General features: G+C 39.1%; 1 protein-coding gene across 3 annotated transcripts in view; it reads left to right on the top strand.

The window, feature by feature from the left end:
* LOC129777936 (protein 5NUC-like) overlaps positions 1-13,214 on the top strand; it is a 36,791-nt gene that overhangs the window by 13,024 nt on the left and 10,553 nt on the right. For 2 of the 3 annotated variants that reach the window (XM_055784540.1, XM_055784542.1), the window contains exon 2: positions 12,463-12,725. In XM_055784540.1, the coding sequence (XP_055640515.1) occupies positions 12,463-12,725 (263 nt within the window). Of the gene's footprint in view, positions 1-11,686; positions 12,210-12,462; positions 12,726-13,214 lie in introns of those variants that run through there. The other variant, XM_055784541.1, reaches the window with a different exon arrangement.

Below are 13,214 nucleotides of genomic sequence, written 5' to 3'. Positions count from 1 at the left end.
TATCACTCACCTTACTTGCAATACAAAAATTCTTCCGACATACATATATTCACAATGTCGATTTCCCCAGGCCCCTTGGTTTTGAAGTTTGGGTTAAGGAACACATTTCGGTGGAACAAAAGTTCTCCCAACTTACATGTATTTGCAATGCCGATATCGCCAGGCACCTTGGTTTTGAAGTCTATAGTTTCGTCTTCTATACATATAAAAATGGGTTTCTGATTCTTAGGGACTCGGAAACTACTGAACCGATCAACATGAATATTGGTATGTAGGGGTTTTTCGGCCGGGGAAGGTTTTCGTGATAGTTTGAGACCCCTCCTCCCTCTCTAAGGGCCATACAAATGAAACACAAATTTCTACATAACTCGAAAACTAATCAAGCAAATGGTGAATAGACATTCCTCCCCTCTCTCTGAGGAGGGGGGCTGCCATACAAATGTACCATACATTTCCGCATAATTCAACAACTAATCATTGCATTGCTGAACAAAATTTGGCATGTGTAGGTTTTAGGGGGCAAGAAACATTTCTAAGATGGTTCAACACTCCTCCCACCTTTCTGAGGGGGGAGGCCATAGAAATGAAACACAAATTTCTGCATAACTCGAGAACTAATCAAGCAAATTGAACCAAATTAGGCATATGGAGGTTTTCGGATGCAATAAATGTTTCTATAATGGTTAGACTCTCCACCTCCCTCTCTAAGGGGGCTGCTATACAAATGAAGCATAAATTCCAGCATTACTCGAGAATTAATCAAGCAAATGAAACTAAATTTGGCATGTGAAGGTTTTAGGGTACAATAAATGTTTTTAATGTGGTTAGATACTCCTTCCCCCTCTCTAAGGGGGAGGGCTTCCATACAAATGAAACACAAATTTCTGCATAACTCGAAAAATAATCAAACAAAAAAAACCAAATTAGGCATATTGAGGTTTTAGGATGCAATAAATGTTTCTATGATGGTTAGACTCTCAACCTCCCTCTCTAAGAGTGGGCTGTCATACGAATGAAGCACAAATTTCTGCATAACTCGAAAACTGATCAATCAAATGGAGCCAAATTTGGAATGTGAAGGTTTTACGGGGCACGAAACGTTTATATGGTGAATACACTCCTCCCGCTCTCTAAGGGGGGACTGCTATACAAACGAAATACAAACTTCTGCATAACTCGAGAACTAATCAAGCACAATTTGGGATGTGAGAGTTTTTGGGTATGAGAAATGTTTCTATGATGGTATGACACCCCTCCATTTCTGGAATGGAGAGGGGGTCCCATAAAAATATTACACATAGGGTAAATGATCTTGGTTTGTCCGATTTGGGGTGTTTTTACGCAACTAGTAAATGCAAATCGATTTTTCTTCATGAAAACCAAATATAATCGATACGAGTTTGGGTTTGTTGAAAAGCCCCAAGTCTCTAGTTGCTAATACTACCATAAGGCGTTGAAATTATTCAAATTTTTATGTTTTTAACGATTTTCCTCAAAGAGGAATTATGACCTCTGATCATGGTTTGTCCTGCTTTAGAAATCACCATTTTTGAATGAAAACATTCGGATTCTCAAGTAAATATTGCATTTATCATTGCTTGAGTTTACTGTCATCATATTGATCCATTCCTAATTTAGGCTTTCTTCAGAATATTGCATTTTCTTGGGCATTGTAAAAGTGTAAACACACTCAACATAAAGAAACATTATTCCTGCTATACGCGAAGGACACCATAAATAAACTGCAGCGCACCAAGCGGTTGCCATAGAAATCATGTGGACAAAACAACATTATTCAATTGGACAACTCATGATCAGAATTGAATTCATCTAAATGCGTTAATTTAATGGTTTAGCTATGTTAATCTATTACAAATGGTGTGCAAGCATGATGTTTACAATATTTGTAGGTGTTATAATCTAGAAAAGGTCTGAATACGTGAGAAATGATTATCTGGTGATCGACTGAAAGTTAGCTCGAATGAGGGGCGCGTTGACACCAATAGATGGTGTATTTTATAATCCTTTAAAACATGTGATTCCGTAAAAATATACAATAAAACTACTGTAAATCATGAAATAGACAATTTTATTTATATGTTTTGAAACACTCGAATACCTGATTTGACAAAGGTGTACTGAATTAGAGCATTCAAAAAAGTGGACAAACCATGATCATATTTTCGACTGGACAAACCAAAATCATTTACCTTATATCAACCAAAAATATTCAAACCAAACATGACAATTGAAAAATTTCGGAAAACTCTGAAGGAAAAAGGGAAAATTCGGACTATTTATTTTCTATATGTTCTACAATTACATTGTGACAAGTGCTGTTAGTCCATTTGATGTTTGCGCTAACGAAATTGATCTTTGTTCGAAACTGGAAAATGGAATTCAATGTGATGAAACGCACTCTTATATCTTCTTTCATCTATACCAAAAAAAAGGATCGCCGGATGTGTTGATAAGAGGAGAACTCGAGGAAGGAATTGTCCGATTTAGGGCTGTCTATATTTCTATCTTATTTTCTGTATAAAAAATTCATGTCATGTAACGGAGAAACATGTTATTTGCAAGTGGTTGAAAAATCTTGAATGAGAATTGTGTCTGGAAATAATCTGATATTATAATAATGAGTTTTGTTAGAAATACTAGGAATTTAATAGTACAAGGTAAATTAAACGGGGTCGATTAGAAGATCAGTCAAATGAACAGTTCTGCGATTGGACCCATGAATTTGCTCATAGTAAAAAAACGTGAATGTTTGAAGGTTTGCCGGTCAGCTAGTAAAATATATAATTTTATTTCATTTTCATTGTAATGAAATTGTTATGGAGTGCCCAAAATAATTGGTGCAAAACTCTTGTGAACCATCAGAAAATGACTGAGTAATAATTGGATGCTTCAATTACCAAATCGATTAACTCCATAAAACAAGATGTTGAGAAAAATGATAAAATATTATATGAGGGGCTTAGAATGCAAGGGGTGTAAGTGACTTGATCGATTTCTCTTCATCAACTTTTTATTTAGTTAATAATCCGACTGCAAAAACGTTCCAAATTAAGTTTGCTATAGAATCCGATAGATGAGGTTCTGACCTATCTTCCACATTGTCAAATACAGCTGGGAATGTATTTGCAGCGAAGTTATGACCAAAAAAGAGAGTCGATGTAGAGAAATCGATCAAATCACTTACACCCCTTTCATTCTAAGCCCCTCATATGTTTTATTATTATTTATTATTCAATGGCTAGAAATGTTTTGTCATTTAGTGGTGTTAATACTTATTATTGAAGAAATTTGTTTTGAATATATATACAGTTAGGGGCTAATCAAGTGCTTTGACACTAAAATTTAATAATATAAAAAAAATGGAGTTAATCGATTTGGCCAGTGAAGCATCCAAATGTGAGTATAAGAGGAAGCTTGTTCCTTCGATTTCAACCAATCAGAACTAGGTTCAAGTACCTAATTTAAGTAGTACTTAACCTTATGGTAGTACCTAACCTCATGGGTTTAAAGAAATTAGGTAGCTTAAGTATCTAATTTTTTTTAAACCCATAAAATTTCAATAAATTCCGAGCGTGTGCTATTAATCTGATAATCGAGTTGGAACGAAATTCTTCTTAACGCCACATTCAAGAAGCTAGTCTCCAGCCATACTTAGGTGGTGGTTATCGTGTTGTTTTATCTCCGTATATAATCTCCTCGGAAATCATCATCCAGTTTCCCTCTTTGTTTGCCGTTAAACAGTACAGCGAAAAAAGTTGACTTATCCCACTCGCGAGTATCACGCGAAAACAAACACTGCTTCAGTTTCATTCATGATCCTTCTTCACATTGCATGTTTACAAACTGTGGCAAATCCGATAGATAGCTCTCACTACCCCCATCCCATTTCCAAGAGTCGTGGGATGATTTTCCGACCCACCGGACCAGACCAGACGATACGACTTCCCGACTGATTGTTTATTTATATCCATCCCGAGAATGTATAGTGTCGCACGACATCTTCGTTGGCGACGTGCCTTTCTCTGCCGGTGGAATCTTGTGAGGCTATTTTTTACTCACTTCGAAAATAGTACTTGACACTAATGATAGTTGCCCGCCGGTTGAAGTACCCGTTATGAGATTTAAAAAAAAAGTGTCTGCGCCGCGTATGTGGTAAGACGACTGATAAGATGTCAGAGTAGCTTCGCATTGGAATCCGGTGGCAACGTTTTCGAATGTTCTTCTATTGAGTGTGGGATGAGGTGGGAGAATCCGCGTGGAGTAGGTTCGCTAATGAACGCGCTATTGTTGGCACATTGACACGTATTGTCACGTGTCTATTGAGGCAATAAGCGGAATTGTCGACCTCCACATATGATACAAGCTTCAGTTACCTACAGGTTGACAGATCACAATCAGATAAAAAATTTCCAGTTACATTAACACCTCTCGTTAGTGCTGTGAATTCCATACGAACAGATACCAAGTTACAAATTTTAACAAAAACAACCCTTCGTCACGGTTCGTTGGAAATTTATAATTATTCGGACACTTACCAGTCACGAAAGCTGTACACAAATGATGGCAATAGAACGGACAATTAACTCCCAGCCGATAATTGTACCCAATTAAGGGGAATTTTGCTTCGTTATGTATCGATGCTAAATTAAGTCTCGCTGATTTCGATGGGTTTGTGTGTCCAGAGAGATGGTCTGGTCAAGGTTATAAGCATTTTTTAAATCAAAATCTCCCTCAACGCCTGTAAAAGCCTCGAGCAACAACTTTATCGTATTGATAACAGCGTTTTACCACGGCAATTCTATTTGCTGTTCGTTTTGATAACAGAATAACAGCCGAGGGAGGAATTGAACAGCATCATCCGCTAGGATGCACAAAGTTTTTATATGTGGCAACGCCGATGCCATTGTGTCAAAGTGATGATAGCCGATAAAGAGCATCTTATCTCGGAGCCATTTCAGCACACCACGTACTCAGCGGATGAAGGTTCGGTGTAAGCTGATCAGGGCAAATGATGCGTATACAAAACTGTGTCGTATCTGACTGGGATGTGAGCGTTGTGTAGAGGGATGTTGACTTTTGTCCGATGTGTTGAGTGGAGAAAAATTCGTAGCAGTCTGTTTTGTTTACTCGGCATTATTTCTGTAAGAAATTTTGGATTGAAATTAGGGGTTCCTTAGGTACTAGAACTGGAATTTCCCCACGAGATTAGCTACAGCATAATCCTTAGTTACCTACCCCCATAAAATATCTCAACATTGGCATACTTATTTGACCTAATTTTTAATTTTTTTTAAAATTATTTAGAATGTTACAGTTACTGTAAAAAAGTTGAATAATTTATCAGTAGATTTCGCATAGAACCCTGTCACGCCCCCCCCCCCCCCTTTTTATTAGATTTTTTAAATTTCATACAATTCTGATCTGAACTCGATTCAGTCCCATTCCACTAATTTTTTTTTACGAATAATTTCTATTCATTTTAACCGTTCGATCCAGGCGAAGCGCGATATCGTTCCTCTTGTGATTTTTGTCATTTTCTGATGAAAATAAATTTAAAACGAATATGAAAATATATAATATAGAATAATATATTTTGTGATATATAAGTTTTAAATTCAAAATTAAATTTTTAAGTAAGTTTTCTCGACGGTGTTAATAATTGTTAATATTTTTCCTTGAAAGTTCATTTATTTTTCAAGAATTTGTTTTCATCAGACAGCTGGCTTCTGAGATTTTTTTTTAAATGTAATTTATGTAGCCTCCAGCGTATGTATCAAATTAAAAAAACTATCTGTAGAGGGTCTGGGCAGCGTCGGCTAATTAGACTTGGAAATGCTCTGTGGTAAACTGTACGAAGCGATTAATTTGTATGGAGTTTAGCGAGAGAAAATTACGATAACAGAAACATAATAGGGGAAAGTGGAGCAGTTTCGGACAAGGCTTGTAAAAAATAAGTGGTACAATTTTCAACCAAATTAAAAAATATAAGTGAGTTAGCAGCCCTTCCACCAACATATGTCATATACTTTGACAACTCCTGGCCGTTTATTACTTACGAAATCAACGAAGTGCCCTTTGTCATACTCGTTTCGAAACTTTTGAGCATGAAGTTGTAAGTATTTCCACAGTTCCTTCATGAACGATTTAGAAATTTAAGTACACCATCTCAGTTAGTAACTAAAATGAAAACGGGCAAACAACGGAGAAACAACGGTCTATTTATTAGATAAAATTTTGATATCTTTGGATAGTGGTGGGGCACATTCGGACACTGTTCAATACCTCATCAAATTTGTGTTTGATTGTTGTGAACAAACAAACTTCAATTTAGTGTTAATCTCAGGCCTGATGGTTCAGGATGGATGATGGTTCGAAACTACAAAAAGAAAACCCATAGAACCAGCATCAACGAAGATGAGATGGAAAGAGCTATCGAACGAGTTTCGAACGGAACGTTTTCATGATTCTATGCTCACAGATGGTCCAACTGGGTCCATTGGCTTTGCCAATTGCCCAACTAGCGGTTGTATGACGGGAAAACTGTTTCTCAATGTTCTGAAATATTTGAAAAGAGTAGCAAAAAGCAGCGTAAAAGAATCAATTTTACTATTGCTCGACAATCACACCAATCAGTGCAATTTGGAAACAATTAAATATTGCCGAGAAAATTGCATAATTATTGTATCATTTCCACCAAATGTCACACATCGCTTACAGCCGCTGGATGTGTCAGTTATGGCCCCTTTCAAGCAAAAGCTCTCAGTTTTCCAGAATGTTTGACTACATTTTTTTAAGACAAGGATTTTGATTGCTCAAATGATTTCACCCACTAGAGCGGAAGTAGCAACTGACTCGTCAACAATGCTGCAAAACATTGTGTCTACAGCACAGAACGATTTTACTTTGGCAACTTTGGCCTCGGAAAATGCCATCGTGGAAAACCACCACTCGTGGACGGAAGAATGCAAAATCACGAATTTTGACTGACTCTCCATAGTAAGCAGGTTCCTTTCAGACAAATACTGACAAACAGAAGAATGCATAAAATTCTGGAAATAAGAGGAAACGGAAGTACTGTTGATAAACACAACATTTTCAAGCATTTTTGCTCGTTGTCCGAAAGTGCCCCGGGATTGTCCGAAACTGCCCCACACATGAGGCAAACAAAAGGCACAAAAGACAAATAGGCAATTTTCAAAAATTCGAATAAACCATTCGGGATGAATTCGGGGGGGATGAAGGATGAATTCAGGATTGTTTTTGAAGTTTACAAAAAATATTAAAAATCAAGGAAAAAAACTGTCCGAATGTGTTCCCCTCTCTCCTATGATCTCTAATAAAGTCAAGAATAGATTGACGTTGCTCCCATGGCTCCCGTTGCTCATCATGCCGGGGGTTCAGGTTCGATTCCCGTTCAGGACGGGATATATTTCGTCAAAAAAATTTGTTCCGACTCGTACTGTGATCAACGCGTATTCCACAGCCTGCCACTTAGAATACATTCAAGGCGTATTGTATGACATAAGGAATCTCAACTGAGTACTACTAATAAAAATGACGCAAGTAATACCTACGTTTAGTCGGCGAAAGTTCCATTGGGAACGTTAGTGCCATTCAAGTAGAAGTTTAACGTGTGTTCTCCGAAAATTGTCCGAAAGGAAAACGTTTTTTCCGAAAACACTTTCAACGAAAACGAAACAGTTTCAACGTCCACGTCACGATAGCAATTCGTATCACTCTCAAATCTAGAATGGAAACACATTGTAAAGGGACAGATTGAGATGACTCTTCAGAATTTGGTTTTGTAGCTGACACAATAAGAGACAACTTTTTTAAAGTTGAAAATGAATGTTGATCACACAATAGGACAAATAGATTGGTGGTTGATCATCATCACCATTGTTTAGTCATAGACCGTTATTTTCTGTATTGTACGAAGAAGTCGTCTTCAATCTTCTTGGTCCGTTGCCGCGGCTTGCCAGTTACGTTGTCTGCGAAGAGTCGAAGAGTCGCACGCTGCGCGTTTATTTGTCTTTGTTCCTGGTGGTTCGTTATCCGGGTTGTCGTCCAACATACTTACAACCTACGACAGTCCACCGTAATCGTCCGATTCCCGATGAGATTGGGTTCTTTCAGCCGATGATACAGTTCGGGGTTAGATGTTCAGCATTACCTTGCCGTAAATCCCTTCGAAATTAAAACTACTCGTTCGATTGTTATTAATTATGCGTAGACACGTTGTATTTGCGTCATTTCTTCAGAACCTACCGAGTTGATTCACAGGCGGTTCCCAAAATTTTAAAGAGTGTCTTGTAGGTTGTGCTCAACATGTGATCGCGGTATCTACCGCAATCCAATTTTTCTTTATTTGTAGATTTGTCTCACAATACTGTCCACCCATAAAGTTTGATAATTACCCGGTGCAACGCTCTAACACTACCATATGTCCACAGTTCACAAGGTAGTCGATCAACTCCAGCTACTTTGTTGGTCTTCAGCACACCGATCTCCCCCTCAACTTTCAGGAGAACAGGGGCGAGTGTTCGGTAATATTTCGCGCGAACCCCTAGATCTGTTGCGACATGCATTCGTCTTCTGCTACATCGCCGTTTAGATGTTCGTCAAAATACTGATCCCACCTTTCGGTCACCTCACACTTGTTCGTGAGAAGGTTATCGTACAAATCAATTCAGGCTTTGTCGGCTTGTGGTACGTAAGCTTTCCGTGAACTGTTTAACTTTTTGTAAAACTGTTATGTGTCATTGCTACGGTACAGCGCTCCCATCGATTCGCGATCTCGATCTTCCTGTAGGTGATTTGTTTTTAGAACCGTGATTCATCTGTTCCCCTACTCCTTGTATCGTTCCACTTTCGCTATTGTGCGATGTTCTTTTTCTCGATTAACCACTCGCATTCGCCATCAAATCAGTCATTCTTTGGATTCCGATATGAAGGTCGCGAAGTTTATACATTGGTGCATCTTGCCCAGCATTACAAGGCCGGTTACCAACTTGTCGTAGTGCCACGGGGACAATGCAGCCGTCCCTAACATGGAGAGCAGGTGCTCAGATAGGCTACACTTTCCGTGGGGAGGGGGTGCCCTAACTTCCAAGTCGATATACGACCAAGGTAGTGCCGGAGTTCTTTACCCCATCTTCACTATGGCTGCGTCACTATAGATGTTACTGAACGAAAATCTAGTAAACAACGAATGGGATACATAAGCTATTGTCATCGACGAATATTGTTCGAAAAACATCGTGAAACGAGTATCTCGTTTCAAGATCATATTCTTCGATTTCCTCTAATGGTAGATTATCGATATTGATAGGAACAAACAATCGATGAAGTTCTTGTATACTCGATTTAGACTCAACACAAGGGATACATAAAGATTAATATCGGAAACAGGAAGTAGAGATACACAACTTTCACATACATACTGATTTTGAATACGTTTGAAAAAATCCATTATTCAACTCTTTGATAGTTATTTGATAACCTTGGAAAGGGCTGTTTTATTTGTTTGTTGGGTATTGTTCATTCACTCCATCAGTGGTACAATTGTTACGTTATTGGCAGAAGGTCGGCTATAAGTCGTTGGATGGTATATATTACGATAAAAGATGCCAAAGTGGAATGAGATATGTTGATAGCTGCCCTATGTGGCCCTGGACGGGATGGCTTCTGCGTTTTGCATGAATAAAATAATAAAAAGTATGTATGGATGAATAATAGATTCTCCACTACCTTTTTCGTTTCAAACAAACGGAACCGCATAAGCTCGCCGAAGACAAAAAAAGACAGATCAAATGACGATCCGTTCTCGATGCGCAAATAAACATTTATGGTGATTGATTTTAATATATTGTTAACTACGGCTTTAGCCGTACTGCCCAGCTTAGCTCACCCAGTGTTTTATATTTCTCAGGGTCGGCTTTGGCCCTCGGGAAGACTGTTCCGAACTTCTGGAAACCAGTAAAGCGGAGAACCGAAATGCGGACACGAGAAGTTGTCTGGACAAACGGACTGGCTTTGATGATAGAGGAAAATAGAGAATAGTTAGAGTTGATTTTTCTTTAAAATTGTATTTTTTCGGTTTATCGGGTTAGTATGGTATCGTAATCGTTGGGGCCCTTGCTGTCCTTCGTGGTCGTCGTCGTCGCGCTGCTGATCACCGTTGATGCTGGAAGGAAGGAGGTGCTTTCCTGGATTCTCCGAAATCTCAATCGCCCTGAAAGCTTCGCGTGAGAACGTGGTGGTAGGTGGTAGAAATCGATCAAATCACTTACACCACTTACATTCTAAGCCCCTCAATTAACTTTCTCCAACTTTTCCGCTCGTTTTTCGTTTCCTGGCTCCGGACAAAGTGACCAAGTCAAAACAATCTTTCCTTCTAAGTCACCTCCTTCCCTTTCCTCTCGTTCATTTCCTGCTCCCATTTCCTTCTTCCATTTCTTCCCGGAAGGACATCTGTCAATCCTGACAGATGTCTTTTTCGCCTGATGTCAAACCACGTCGGTCTGATGTCGGGTTAGTCGGTTTACATCGATTTTTTGGCAAGGTATTTACATTTAACAACAATTAGACCAGTCACAACAAAACAAAATTTTACTTACAAACTAAAGAGATATTATTTGACACAGACAACATATTGCGACCGATGACTTAAAAAATGATCGGTGACAATATGAATATTGTAAAAAAAACTATCCTGGGTGTCAACCTGTTTCCAACAAAACTGCTGCCAGAAAGTGTTACACTTACACTTACACTTCTGCTTATGCTTATGCTTTTTCTCGCTGTATAAACCTTCCTTGGGCAGAGACGAACCCAACAACACAGACAGCTCGAATCGGCCGATCCATTCTCGTCTGGAAATCCGATCCATTGCGAGGGAAAATTGTAACATCTTTGCAGCTGCTGATATAATTCATACGATTATCTTTCTTCTCTTTGGGTCCCTTTTGATTGGTGGCGGAAATCGCTTCACGTTTCGAAATGAACTGAATGCTCCTCGCCGCTAGACCGTCACATTAATGTATTTCTGATAGGCTGATGAATCACTAAGGGGTGGGGCTTGCGACGCAGTTCTCAAGAACTGAACACCTAGCGATCTGCCCCAATGTATGCTAAATTCTCTCGATTTAGTACAACCGCCGCCGCACATACAGTTATTTTATTGTACATGGTCATATTCGTATTGAATGAACAACTGAGATTGCTTGTACTAGTCGACCAACCAGAACGTGAGATTTTCGTTTAGATAAGATTCGAAGGTTCATTAAAATGAATTGTTATGGAGTACTCAAATCGACTGATGTAAAAATCTCATAAATCCATCATGAGTATCATACGTAAACGCATCGCGGCAATCGTTCAATTACGCTCCTAATATGTTCCCGAAAGATGTAATCTTACTCCAAAAATAAGTAACGGTCAAAGCAGGTCGCAACAAACTCCTTGGAAATTCAGAAAATCTCCAATGTTCGCTAGATGACCCGACTCCAGAAATGGGCTAATGAAACAAGTTACATTTTCCCATGGAAATCAATCAATTTCATGTGAATAAGTCTAGCCTCCGAAGATTAATGACTATTTGAAAATCTTGTTCCAATTTCAACTTTTCTGTCCACTCACTGCAAGGCATTTAAAGTATGATAAATGTTGAAATTATTGTCCAAATTCCGTCGACTCAACGGTTAGACCCAGCGTAATTCCGCCTAACTATTACCGAGGCATAACTCTTGACTCGGTACCGTGTAATCCGTCATCGAAGCCTTCAGCTGTGAGCACTCCAAAGCGCCAGGTCGTCTCCGCACCACTATCGATCAAACCACTGCTATTCAGGGAGACGAGGACATGAATTACGCTCGGTCTTTATCACCACAACCAGTTGTTATTAATATATCGAGTGGGACCGCTTCCTCCCATCCTCCCTTCGAGCATTATTTTCGTTAGTCAGGAAATGTATCGTTGCCCCGAAAAAAAGGTGTAAATAAGTTATTTAAGGGCACCACTCAATCAATTGCTGTATTCAGCATATCAGTACGCCAAATTGCGTGCACCACGCGGGGGAGGCGCTCAGTGCGTGCTTTTATCGCTTGGCATTCGGATGGATTTACGCTGCTACCATGATGACCTTTAGGTGCGTTTTTGGAAGCCTGCTTAATTTTCGGTGAAATCAGGTAATTGGCAAACACGGCATCGAATTTGATCGAATTTGTGGTTGTCAGCTGTGGAGTGTCAAGTCCGGAAAGCACAATAACAATTTTATGTGGTGAGACGAAAATTGGTATGGGTAACCGAAATCAATCAAATTGTGTCAAAATTCAAATAAATTTTTGGAACGCGATTAATTTTATGAACTAACAGAAGCATATTTACGATTCCCGCTTTTGGATACTCATTTTATTCTGCTCATTATTTACTCATTCCCAGGTACCAGTATTGAAAGGACATAGCCCAATAGTAATTCAAACAACAATGACTATTCTACGGATATTGTCATTCCCCTTCCTATTAAATCTGCTAACAGCTGTGACTTTCGGTGCTCCAACCATTGACAACTTCCAGCTTATCATCCTTCACAACAATGACATGCATGCGCGGTTCGAACAAATCGGGGCCTACGGTAATGACTGCCAGCCAGAGGATGTGGCTAGTAATCGATGCTACGGGGGATTCGCACGCGTTGCCCATAAGTAAGTACAAGACTTTATTTGATTGTTCAACCCACGTTGGAACGACAAAATGAAACATAAACTTAACGAAACAAAGTGCATTGACACATCTTAAGAAGACAGAAAGACAATCTCTTCTGAACGCTATTTACGTGCCATTGTTTATCCATCATCTGGTTGCCCACCGGCGATGAGATAATGGTCGCAGTGCGGAAAACAAGTGAAACGAACGGTCAATATAAATGAGTTCCTAGAATTCTTGTTTTGCACAGCGCCCATAAGCTGCTAATTAAATTACGATCAGAGCTCAATTGGTGTTTGTTGATAGGGATTCGGGAACAAAAATATATGATGTGTTGTACAGATTCGCAGCGCAGCTTTTGTTTGGGTAGATTCAAATTTCATATTTTATTTATCCTGTTTTGGAGCAATCTTTTGTATATGCTTCCGGTTTTAGGATGAATCCACGCTATTCAAACCCCTGGCGAAATCAACTTATGCAAGTTATTT

Source organism: Toxorhynchites rutilus, chromosome 3 (genome assembly GCF_029784135.1).
Source record: "Toxorhynchites rutilus septentrionalis strain SRP chromosome 3, ASM2978413v1, whole genome shotgun sequence".
Taxonomy (NCBI): domain Eukaryota; kingdom Metazoa; phylum Arthropoda; class Insecta; order Diptera; family Culicidae; genus Toxorhynchites; species Toxorhynchites rutilus.
The sequence above is the reverse complement of the archived record's forward strand: the minus strand, read 5'-3'. Positions and strand labels throughout refer to the sequence as shown.